This window comes from Chiloscyllium punctatum, chromosome 43, assembly GCF_047496795.1.
Source record: "Chiloscyllium punctatum isolate Juve2018m chromosome 43, sChiPun1.3, whole genome shotgun sequence".
NCBI lineage: Eukaryota > Metazoa > Chordata > Chondrichthyes > Orectolobiformes > Hemiscylliidae > Chiloscyllium > Chiloscyllium punctatum.
Genome location: NC_092781.1, coordinates 37236137 through 37249392, shown reverse-complemented (window position 1 = coordinate 37249392; position 13256 = coordinate 37236137). Strand labels below are relative to the sequence as shown.

The 13256-nt window shown below is 40.6% G+C and overlaps 1 protein-coding gene across 1 annotated transcript in view; it reads right to left on the bottom strand.

The window, feature by feature from the left end:
* The window catches only part of LOC140466518 (procathepsin L-like), a 32900-nt gene extending 19861 nt beyond the window's left edge, over nucleotides 1-13039 (bottom strand). The window contains exons 1-3 of the mRNA XM_072561995.1: nucleotides 12994-13039; nucleotides 3183-3324; nucleotides 2163-2285 (exon numbers count right to left, since the gene is read on the bottom strand). Of these exons, the coding sequence (XP_072418096.1) occupies nucleotides 2163-2285; nucleotides 3183-3314 (255 nt within the window). The 5' untranslated portion in view covers nucleotides 3315-3324; nucleotides 12994-13039. The remainder of the gene's footprint in view (nucleotides 1-2162; nucleotides 2286-3182; nucleotides 3325-12993) is intronic.
* Between the last annotated feature and the right edge of the window lie 217 nt (nucleotides 13040-13256).

Below are 13256 nucleotides of genomic sequence, written 5' to 3'. Positions count from 1 at the left end.
ATAATTTTGTAAACCTGTATAATGTCACTCCTTACCCTCCGACGCTGCAGAGAACACAACCTCAATTTGTTCAGCCTCTCCCTATCGCTCAAATACTCCATTCCTGCCAAAATACTTGTAAATTGTTTCTGAAACCTTTCAAGTTTCGCAACATCTTTCCGAGTGGAATGAGACCAGACCTGCACGCAATATACCAACAGTGGCCTAACCAATGTCCTCTACAAAAGCAACACGACCACCCGACAGCTCTATTCAATAACGTGACAAATATCGGTGAGAATAACAAACGCTTTCTTCACTATCCTATCTTCCTGCCAAGACATTGAGGGCTCAGAGAGAAGGAATTCCTCCTCATATCGATTTCAAAATGCTGTCCATCTATTGTGATTTGATGATGTCAAGTCCTAGCCTCTGTCATTCGCGTCAACATCATCTGTGCACTCACCCTGTAAAACCCAGTAAGAACATGTAAATTTCAAAGGGATTAACTGTCATTCTTATAAATCCCATTCAGTAAAGTCCCAGCCTGGTTGGTCTTCACTCGCTAGACAATCTTTGGTGCAGTTGTTCCCCTCCATCCCAGAAGAAAAATCAGGTTATTTCTGTCTTCACTTTCCATCATCCCAGTCTCTGTTTCTTGTTTAGCGAATAAATCCTCTACGATTGCCTATATGTCACGCACTAAACCATAAGCTATTACTTTGTTTAGCAACAGCTGATGTGGCACTGCATGACATGTCTTTTAAAATTGCAAATGCACACAATCTATCGGCTTTCCTTTGGTTAAAAAAAGTTTTGTCTCTTTGTTCAATTATTAACATTTGTGTGCACATAGGTCCAGCAAGTTATTAAAGAGGGAAAATAAATATTTGCCTTTAATGCAGAACAAAGACAGCATTAAAGAGGGGAAGTCTTGTTGCGATTGGACAAAGTCAGTCAGACGACACAGGGGGCACTGTGATTAGCATTGATTTCACTCATTACGGGGATATATTTGGAAGGAAATTTGAAGCAGGTTAATCAAAACTATTTCTCCGAAGTAAAGGGTTATCACAAGAGAAACACTTTGACAGACTGGGCCTACTCCATAATAAAGATGAGGAGAATGAGTGCTGATCATACTGAAAGAAATAAGATTGGAAGAAGATTGACAGGACTAATGGTGAGAGGATGATTTTCTTGATGGGAAATGTGAGAACAGAACCTGGCGTAGACATTGTCGCTTTTACTTACTTATCTATGCGACTCAAGTCTGTGATCTGCCTTTGTTGCTCGCATTACAAAGCTTTTCACTGTGCCTCGGTACACGTCGCATTGATTTCAATTCGATTCAATTCAATTCAATTTAGTTCAGTTCAGTTCAGTTCATCTCAATTCAATACAATCCAATTCAATTCAATTAACTTCTTTTCAATTCATAGGATGCTGGTGTAATGCTGATGTCATGAGTTACATTTGTTTGAGATGCCAAGAACAGGGGAAATGACCAACTGTCCTGAGGAGCAATAATACAGAGAGCAGGATCATGTACATTAATTTGTTTGGAAAGCAGGTTAGTTTAACTGCTTTGGGATAACGTTTAACAGTGTTAGGTAGGGCGGAGCCAGAGATCGAGCAGTCTCAAGAAGAATATTGTAGCCGAAGGGATCAGCCTCCACAGTGCAGAATGCAACTCCGGCGTCCAGACATCATAATGGACAGCATCTATGAAGACTCAACAACATAGAGGTGTATCCATAGTGTGACTGCCATCCATAGAGGGAGCTCAAGACAGCCAGTGTTGTTTAATGCAATTTAGTTGTGCAGAATCTGATCGTGCAAGTGAGCAAACATTGTCGAATCAGGGGATTGTTAGTCATTAGATTTCTCTTCCGCAGAGAGAAATGGAGACTTGAGTCATTGAATATATTCAAATTTGAGAGAGGTGATTTTGATTTCTAGAGGAGTTACGAGGTATGGAAACCTGGAATGAGAAGGAAGTAATCACCAATTTGGAGTAAAGGGAGATCAATCATTAAGTGCACTGAATGATTGAGTCAGTTTGGAGGACCAAATGTCCAAGTGCTCCTCCTGTAGCTGAATATAACTTCACAATTATAAAACTTCACAATTTCACAATGACCACCCTCAAATAGATTCTAGACGATACATCCTACACACACCAGAGCTCCAAATTTGTTCATTCCCACTTTAGATGTGCGTTTTCCCAATGAATGTTCGATGTTGTGATGTTCGATGTATCTCATGTTGTCCTCCCATATCATTCTCCTGTAGCTCTCCTCATCCTGAATAAAGAGATTAATATAATCAGGCTCCAGCATCTTTCATTTATAAAATTATACAGAAGCATTAATAAACCGCTTGTGAAACTTGAAATAACATTTTGCTGTCAGGGTCCATCCTCCGACCCATATCTGAAAATTATTAATCAGGTTCCCCTCACCCCACTCAAAATAACGCACCCACAGCAATACCTGTCGAGTGGCCAGTCTAGAGATTCATGCTGAAAGTATAGTAAGAATAAAATAGCTGAACAACAGGATGGTTTAATCGACCGTCATGAATGACGTTGACAATGGATACGTTCTCTCCACTACCACCTGTCCCTGTCTGAAGTAAGATTAAGCCTGTGGCACGCAGGAAATTCAATAAGCCACGTCCTTGCGAAAAAAACTGAGGCCAATACATGGGCAATTACTGTGCATGTATAAACCTTCTTAATCAGTTGTGTGAGAGACCTGCCTTAAGCTGCCAGCATAGTAAAGTCGGTGTCGGCAAAGAGACGCTTCATTGAATGGGCCGCTTGGGATGATCAGACGGCTTCCCCATCCCTCTGTCTCCAAGTTCCCCACTTATAATTGCCTCTTCGACACCAAGAATGGATCTTAATCTTCGAGAGGCAGGTTTGTGGTATTTGTAGTAAATACAAGAGGACTGCAACGGGACCCGAATAAATTAAGATACACTAAGTCGCTCCTGATTCACTTTGTGTTTGGTCAGTTCTCTAATGAAGTTAGAAACTTGGAGAATGCCCATTGAATTTAAAGATCAATATTTTCTCAATCTCACTTCACTCAAGAGATACCTCTCATTGACTGCAGCTACATATTCTCAATCTCTGCCAACTGTGTGCAGACCATTCCTATTCTGAGCGAGCTTAACATGACAGACTCTCCTTTTACCTTGGTGTACTGGTTCCCATGTTGTGATTTCCAATTTTTCCAGTCTTCATCCAATTTCGAATCAAGTATGCCTGTTGAGGCTGCAGCCAGAATATATACAGCCACACTGCCCAGAAAGAGCCAGAAGTTCATGATGGACAATCTAATAGGCAAAAACAGTGGGGTTTAGACAGGGAGTTTTGTAATTTTCAAGTTAGCTGCTTCCTTATTCTGAGAAGGAACAATATAAATTGGACAAATAATACAAACAAGAAAATTCCAACAATTCATCCAATGTTGAAAGTTTAATGTAATTCGCCTTCATGAGGCATCGTCAGTGGATTGGAATATTCCAGCACTAGATTGATCAAATTAATGACGTTTCAAATTTAAAACCAATTATTGGAAAGAACACGGTAAAATGAAATCATACTTTTCCATAAATTGCCTTCGTGTGATGAAAGTTATTTGACTCACGGTCCACAGGTATAATCATTCAACAACTCATGTCGTAATGATTTCATTTCATTCAACCTTACATTGAGCAATGAATCCTTAGAGGGCATGACTGTAGGATTAGCAACAGGAAATCAAGAACAGGTGGACCTATTATATCGTTATCTTCTGTCACTTTAGACATTGCAAAAAAAAATTTGAAGACAACATGTAAATCGCGAGTTGAAAGGGAAGGAAGAAATTGAACCAATGCAATCAAAATGGAAAGATACCGGAAAAAAAATCTAACTTGAAAAACTCGTATGTCCTCAGTAAAAAGATAGAATTAATGATAGAATTCCGAAATTGAATGTGTGCAGCATTTTTAAAATGTTGATGTAAAAAGTCACAAAACAATGGGTATGACATGAAAGTAGTTTCGGAGGTGTGGTTCCAAAATGGTCACGGAAGGGACCATTCAACTGAGTATTCAAGAATCCTTCATGTTCACGAAGTCAACGACCAAAGCGGAGGGAATTTGGCCAGCTCGTTTGATAGGCTTCAATGTGAAAAGGGAAAGTTGAAACGAGATGCAACAATTTGTTGTTTTTTTTAACACAGAGGCTGGTACATGCATGGAAAATTCTGCCAGTTGAGGTGCTAGAAGAAGATGCAATATCGACATTAAGAGAAATTTAGGCAGACACATGAACAGGCAAGATATGGAGGGTCACAGAACATGTGAAATCAGATTAGATTAAATTAGAAGGGCATCATGGTAGGTGCAACCATGGTGGTCTGAAGGGCTAGTTTATTTGCTGCACTGTTTCATGTTTAAAACCATCGGATGTCAGTGAAATAGTGAGAAATTGTTTTGTGGATGAATATGTGTGGTGATGAGAAAGGAAAATAAGTCTCTGGTAGGTCTTATTCCTGTGTTTCTTAAGAGCATAGATGGAGAGTGCAAACCAAGGAATTGTGGGACTTTGTAAGAAAGGTACCAAATTAGTCATTACAATTTTAAAATTCACGTTGATTGGATGAATCAAGTTGATAAATATAGCGTTGCGGTTGAATTCATGGGGTTTACTTATAAGATTTCTTCGAAGAATTTGTTCTAGAATCAACTGGAGAACAAACTATTTTCGTCCTGGTATGTATGAAACGAGACAGGATCATCAATAATCATACAATAAATGATTCGTTCAACAAAAATGGTCACAGCTTTCCGGAAATTCATATGTAATGTAAAATTGAAAATCTTGGTTATCAAGCGAGTGCCTGAAACTGAAAGAAGATCAAGCACAAGAAGGTGATGACAGCGTTTACCACAGTTGGTGATGGAAAAAAAAGGTGAGGTAAGAGACTGGATAAATAGTGGGATACAGTTAAGGGAACATTTAGGTATTCTTATCAAGGAACTATTGAATGATGTAGACTGTAAGAGAAGAATACACTATTTATTGCTAAATATCAAATTCACGCCTCGTCTAAAGAAATTGATCATCATCTGTGCAAAGATCGATTAGGAGATTAAAAAAGTAGAAACTTACAAATGACAAATATTGATGAAGAGAACAAGAATATGAATGCTAATGACAAATAAGAAAATAGAAAGTGAAAGCAAGGATTTTAATACTTATTTAAAGGAAGAAGCTAGCTGAAATATTGATTATTTCGATGATGTGATTTGCCCATGAATAATAGAAAGGACGAAAGTAGCAGGGAATTTGAACAAATATCCAGTTTCATGTTAAAAACAACAAAACAAAAAGATTCATAATCAAGAAGTAAAGGGAACGAATTACCTTGATCACTGAAGGAACAATTACTCAGAAGGCAAATGAGATTAAAGTCGGACATTCTCCTGGATCTGAATGATTATATCTGAACGTTTTAAATATAGCTACTTCAGTGATAATGGGTACAATAGTGGCAATATCATTGCGGTTCAGGAATTGTTTTCGCTGATGGAAATCTGCAAATAGGGCAATTCGCAAAAAGGAGAAGAATAGCAAATTGGAAGATTTATGCAAGTTAGGAAATATGATGTCATTGGCTAAAATAGAACAAAGAGTAACGACTGTTACCACACAGCAACAGGCCTATCGGCCCTTCAAGCCTGTGTTGACACATATTGCCCGTTACCAATGAATTGTCTTCACTTAGAGGAACCATGACCCTCAACCTCCGTTCCTATACTTGTTTTCTACCAGGTACTGCCATTGTGTCTGCTTCCACCAACTCTGTTAGAAAGCGCTCTCGGCACTCATCAATTTGTGTGAAATACTTGCCTCTTTTAAAATGCACGCCCGCTCCGCATGTTTCCCCGAGTAACTGACCCCTCCCCCCTGGGAAAAAGGTCTCCTAGTCACCATTCGATCCATGCCATCCATGTCCTATTATCTGACAGGTCACCCCCAAAAAGCAAACCCAGTCTCCGTGATAATGAATATAACACATAGAAAATTACAGCACAGCACGGACCCTTCGGCCCTCGTTGCACCGACCTCTGCAACAAAAGTAAAGCACATCTACCCTACACAATAATGCATTCATCCGTACGTTTTTCAAATGACCATTTAAATGCCCTTAACGCTGACGGGTCAGCTGCTGTCGTAAGCAGTACATTCCCCACCTTTACTACTGTCTCAGAAAAGGAACTACCTCTCTCATTCGTCCTCTCTCTAAGGTACAGCCCCACAATTTAAAGATGTCCCGTCGTGCTAGCCATTTGAGTAATAAAGGCTGTCAGTCTCCACTCTGTCTACCTCTCTGACTATCTCTTATGTCTCAATTAAGTCACCTCTCAACATTCTTTTCTCTGACAAAACAGCCTCAATTGCCTCAACCTTTCATCATAAGACCTTCCATCCAGACCAGGCAACACTCACGTAAATCTCGTCGAAAGCCTCTCCAAAGCTTAAACACTTTTCCTCCAATTCAGTGAGAAGAACTGTACGCAATATTCGAAATGAGGACACACCACAATTTTGTACAGCTGCAACATTTCCTCGTGGCTACGAAACTCAATTCCTCTGCCAATAAAAGTGAACACAGCCCGTATGCCTTATCAACAAATTTCTTAACCTGCATAGCTATTTTAACGGATCTCTGTACATGGACACCGAGATCTCTCTGCTCATCTACACTTGCAGGAATCTTATCATTCGCCAAGTAAATTTATTCCTGTTACCCCTCATACTTTTGTGCGTTGACTAACATTTGGCTCCGCAGCCCATCTCTGCAGATTATCTTTCTCCCTCCGTACCTTGTAATATACATGAGCACTATCCACAACTCCAGCGACCTTAATGTCACTCGCAAATTTACTATCATATGCTTGTCCGCCCTCATCCAGATTATGTCCAAAAATAACAAACAGCAGTGTCCCCAAAACAGATCCTTGCATTACACCACTACTAACGGAATCCCAGTAAGCACATTTCCCAACAACCGCCTCCCTCTATCTTCTCCTAACGAGCCAATCTCTGATCTAAACCATGAAATCATGCTGAATCCCATGCCTCAGTACTTTCTGGAATAGCCAGGCGTGGGGAACCTTATCAAAAGACTTACTGAATTCCATGTACACCACATAATCTCTTTACCCTCATCCAACTCGTTGGTCACCATCTTATAGAACTCAATAAGTTTTGTGCGGAATGGATCTCCTCTGCACAAAACCATGTTGACTATCCCCAATCAACGGATTCGTCTCCAGATGATTATAAATCCTGTCGTTTATAAACTGTCCCAACATTTCACTCACAGGAAATGAAAGGCTCACTTGTCTATAATTATAAGAGTTGTCTCTACTAGCCTTCTTGACCAAGGGGAGAACATTTGCCATCCTCCAGTCTTCTGGCAGTATTCCCGTCGCCAATGAAACCTCCTCCTTGTTTCCCAGGATCCGAGGATAAATCCTATCCAATCCAGGGGACGTATTTATTTTCACACTTCCAGAATTGCGACACCACCTACTTGTGAACCTCAGTCCTATCTAGTCTCTTAACTTGCATTTCAGTATTCTCGACAGCCTTTCGCCATAGCCAAAATGTCCCCCATACCAGGCAACATGTTAGTAAACATTTTCTGTACACGCTCCATAGCATTGACATCCTTCTGGTAGTGTGGTGTACAGAAGTGTGAACATTATGCTGAGTGCGGCCTGATGTAAAGTTCTGTAAAGCTGAAGCATAATCTCTCCATCCTTACATTTACTGCCCTTTCAATGAAGCCAAGCATGCGATATGCATTTCTCTAAATACCTATCGATATACGCTGCTGCCTTCCATGATCTGCGGAACCAGAAACCCAGATCTCTCTCCATACTAACTCTCCTAATGATTCTTCCATTCACTATATATTTTTCATCTGTACTTGACCTTCCCTAATGCATCAACTGACCTTTTTCGAACTCAACTCCACCTGCCATTTTTCTGCCCATGCAGTGACTGATTTATATCCTGCTGTCTACTCCGAAGGTCATCCTCACTGTCCACAAAACCACCAATCCTTGTCGTCCATAAACTAACTAATTTGGCCAGCCATGTTTTCCTCCAAATCATTTATGTAGATCACAAACGACAGGTGTCAAACCACTGAATACTGTGGAATTTCACTTGTCATAAGCCACAATTTTGAAATGAATTCTGATTAATTCCACAGCTATACTCTTCATTGTTCGGGTAAGCAAGGTCTGTTTATATCTTGCCAGCTCACCCCTGAGACAATGTGACTTCACCTTTTATACCAATCTGCCATGAGGGACCTTATCAAAACTTTTACAAAAGTTTTTGTCGACAGCATCAACTATTATTCCCTCATCAAGTAACTTTCTCAAACCCTAAAAAAATCGACCACGTTCGTGAAGTGTGACCGTCCCAACATAAATATATTGAGTCTATCCTCCATAAGTCCATTTGCTTCTAAATGCCTACAGATCCTACCTCTGAGAATCTTTTCCCATCGTTTCTCTGCAAACAATGTGAGGCTCACAGGTCTGTAATTTCCATACATATCACTATGACCTTCCTTACATAGTGGGATAACAATGGCTACTCTCAACTCCATTGGATTCTCACCTGTGGCTTCCCCTGGTGGAATGCAAGACAGCATAAATATTAAGTAAAGTCACAAAATGGCTAAGGACCATGGGTTTCCACTCTCTCAGTGGACGCAGATGGCATGTCATAGTTAAACATAGGGGTCACCATTTCTCAGGAAAGGCCTTAGCACAAGAATGTGGGACTTTCAAGGTAACCGTATGGGATATGGAAAGTAAAGAATAACAGCACCTTTAAATATCACACTTTCAGCAAGGTCAATCAACGTCGTTTTCTGAAAGGAAATTCCATTTGTTCAAACGATTTTGAGGATATAACTGCAGGTTGGAAATCATAGGACGCAGGATAGTATTGTGTTTCGGTAGCTAAAAATGTTCAAAATTGTTAGAGATGAAAGACGTAAGAGCTCACACTGACAGAGTTGTATATCAGTGGAAATAGAGAGTTAGCGAACAAATAGCAGACAGAGAGTTGGGATGAAAGATAACTTCTAAGTTGGCAAGTTGCAATGCGTGGAATGCCGCAGCAATTGAATATGGAATATCATCTGTCTGTTAGCTATAACGGTAACATAATGAATGAACAGAGTCTTTAACAGCCAAATCTTAAGAAATCTGCAATGTAAATTGGAAAGAGGACACAAACTGCGTGCAAAGTCACGGAGAGAATTTCTCGGGAGACAGATATTTGGGAGATGGAATAAAATATGGCAAAGTGGTCGATTCTCCATTTCGTTGAGTAAGCAGGAAAGCAGAATGTTATTAAATGGAGAGTAGAATGTAGTTGGACTCAGGGATGCAGGACAGCCTCAAATAAATTCTGGGGAAACTCAGAAAGTCTACAAAATCTATGGAGTGAGAAACAGAGTGAATGTTTTAAGTCTAGTTTGACATTTTCAGTATTGAAAAGGGCTGGGTCTCCATGCCATGCAACAAAACATGTAGTCACAAAATTATGAGTATCGAAATTAATTTGACAATCGTTAGTCCATTTTGCCCATTTTATTTGAACAGTTCCCATAATTTACTGTTGCCTACTTCGAAACTTTCCTCAAATTTAGAAATTGTGCTTTTAATTACAAAGAACAATCTATTAAAGTCAACTAGGAGAAAGTGAGGACTGTAGATGCTGGAGATCAGAGCTGAAAAATGTGTTGCTGGAAATGCGATGCAGGTCAGGCAGCAGTCAAGGAGCAGGAGATTCTCCTTGGATGCTGACTGACCTGCTGCGCTTTTCCAGCAATACATTTTTCAGCAACAATCTGTTAAACCAAAACTTGAGTAAAATGGCCTTCATCCTATTCTTTAATTCGCATGACCTGAAGACCAGTGTAGGTTAGGTGGACTTGGATCGGCGCAACATCGAGGGCCAAAGGTCCTGTACTGCGGTGTATTGTTCTATGTTCTATGTTCTATGAGATCTTCATTTCACGCAGAGATCTCTGAATCAATCATTCTGTAGAATATATTTTCAATCAGAGTACAAGACTGTGGTGGAAGTCTTATTCATGCCCAATTCTGCCTCACTGTTTCTGATTTCTCGTATTGTCAGAGATATAGACAGCAGGGGTATATACAATGTGTGCGTGAAGTCTTCAGTTCACATATGACGCGTGGCGAGAGAGGCACGTCAGTTGGAAGCTGGGTTTGAGGGATTGGCTCGCTGATGGGATAAAGATTGGTGGGTGATGGCGAAGAGTATACTGTGTTAAGGGTCCGTAAGTCAGACTGAAAATGACGAGGAATGCTGCGAACTGCAACATTTGATGGTTATTGAGTGTTTAGGATTGTGACTTCAGGGGGTCATTTGTTTCACAGCGAGTCAGAGCGTTGTGTCAGTGTGACAGATGGGGCGGGTGGTGCTGCGATTAGATGCGGGAAGGATAGTTCTTTTGGATGGGTGGTTTTCCAATTTGGTAGATGACACAAATTTCGGAGTGCAGTGGAGAGTGAAGACTATCCCACAGTAAATGGGACGTTGATCAGATGAATCAATGAGCCGAAAATGACAGATGGATTTTAATTTCGGTAAATGTGAAGTGCTGCATTTTTTTCAGGCAATCTGGGCAGGGCTTATACACGAAATAATATACCCTGGGGAACGTTGTTGAACCAAGAGACCTATGGGTGCAGATGCAGAGTTCCTTGAAAGTGGAGTCACAAGCAGACAGTATGGTCAATGAATCACCAACATGGACAGCATGGAAACTGGTCCGTCGGTCAACATTTCCATGCTGAGCAGGTAGCCTCAATTTATCTAGTCCCATTTGCCAGCACTGATGCATATCCCTCTAAACCCTTCCTATTCACACACCCATCCAGATATCTTCTAAGTATTCTCATTGCACCAAACTCTACCACTGGTATTTGTGTTCATGCCTTCTCTCACATATGCAATACTCTATTACAGTCGTTAAACAACCCTCCCACAAAATAATTTCTGTCCATTAAAATTTCATATCTTTGTTATCTTCATCTATGTCAACTCAGTATCATGACTTCCCTGACCAATATCCTACTTCAGTGTTGGATTTATATGAATCCTTTCCGAACTGTGCCACCCTACCTCCTTTCCACTTTTGGTTGACGACTCATGAGATAGTCAGCTCCTATATTTTTTTTAGATTAGATTAATTACAGTGTGGAAACAGGCGATTCGGCCCAACAAGTCCACCCCGCCCCGCCGAAGCGCAATCCACGCATACCCCTACATCTACCCCTTACCTAACACTATGGGCAATTTAGCATGGCCAATTCACCTGATCTGCACATCTTTGGACTGTGGGAGGAAACCGGAGCACCCAGAGGAAACCCATGCAGACACGGGGAGAACGTGCAAACTCCACACAGTCTGAGGCGGGAACTGAACCCGGGTCTCTGGCGCTGTGAGGCAGCAGTGCTTACCACTGTACCACCGTGCCGCCCGCTCTGCAGTCATATCAATGTCAGCATAACTACACCATAACCGTGTATATGTATTTACACAACTGCTTAATTTACTTTACTGCAAATGCTCATCACAATAAACACAAAGTCTTCACACTTGTCTTTTCAATGTTTTTCATCTGCTTAGCTTTACGTTGGCTGCTTTTGGTACCCCATGCATTTTCAGTTTTCCACTTTCGTGGACAACTGTTAATTTGAAATTTGGCTTCTTAATTTTGTACGACGTTCCTCACAATAATTGTACAGGACCAATTCCTCGTTCTGAATGAGTCATTGGTACGTACAACGAGAGTGTACTGCTGGAAAAGTACAGCCGCGCAGACTGCTGTCGAGGAGCAGGAGAATCGTCGTGTCGGACACAAATCCCCAATCAGGAAATGTTCAGCACCACAATCTCGACTCTGGAAGCCAGCATCTACAGTCCTCACTTTGTCATGTTTGGTATTGAAATGTCAACTTCAAAATAATGACCCCTCCCCCCTTCCATTCTATGTTCCTTTTCTTACCTGAACAGCTTTCCTAATCCTTTCAATGGCTGGACAACAGTCTGGACTCTTGCTCAATACTGCAGAAAAAACAACATTCAATACCCTTCACTGTACTGTTTCCTCATCCTACATTTCATTATTCTTCTCCAGAAGGTAATGTCTTACTCAATTATGGTGCAGTGGTCCGTGAGGTCATCCATCCCTCAATCATCAAACTCCTCCAAAGATGGTGGAAGAACCAAACATCTGCTGAATAACAGGAAAGGCGTTGTCTCCTCCACCTCTTCGGTCCCCAGAGCTATGCCACCTGCACCCTACCTTACATCATTATTGATCAAATTGGAAGACCATAACCTTAACACTGTTGCTGCCACCTCAAAGAAAGTATCAAATGTACATTGAAACCTCACTGGTGCACCGCATTGTCTTCATCTTGGTCAGTAACTTATGAACTCGAAGGAGAATATCTTCAAGATTAACTTATCCTTTATCCAATAGCCCGCATAAATCCCACACCCGACAGTCACCACACATCACCTGTTCTGCCATTACCATTTCATGAAGCTTCAATTTTTTAAAGTAATTGATAACGATAAAACTATGTACTCTCACTCAAAATTATTAATGCTCTGAATCATAAGAAAAGATAAGGGAAAAAGTATGAAAATATATCCTGGATCTTTTAAAGAAAAAGCAAGTGAACAATCGCCATTCACTCACGAACACATTTCTCTAAGGTTCCATGTCATTTTTTCATAACTTCATGCTTTTGGGGTTTGGAAGTGTTCACAGAGCTGACTTTTTGATGGCTTTCTGAAAGTCAACTTTCAGCTCCTGTTCAGCTGCAGAGTGACAAATTAATAAAAGAAAGGATTGTCTAAAATCCCTCACTCACCGAAGTCTCCAATGTGCACTCGGTTTCAGATGTACTACACAATTTCTTTGGAGGACTACAGATTACATATGTAGGGAGATAAAAAGAGATCTGTGAGTTCATTCCAAATTCCATTGGTATGTTTGCTGAATCGACACCATGGTTGAGCAGAAGTGATAAGTAACTAGTTAATATATTCACATTAAGTTTTTACAGTACATATGCCCACAAAAGTCACTGACTGTAGCCGATAAGCAGCATTTTTTAAATTCCACATCCTGCAC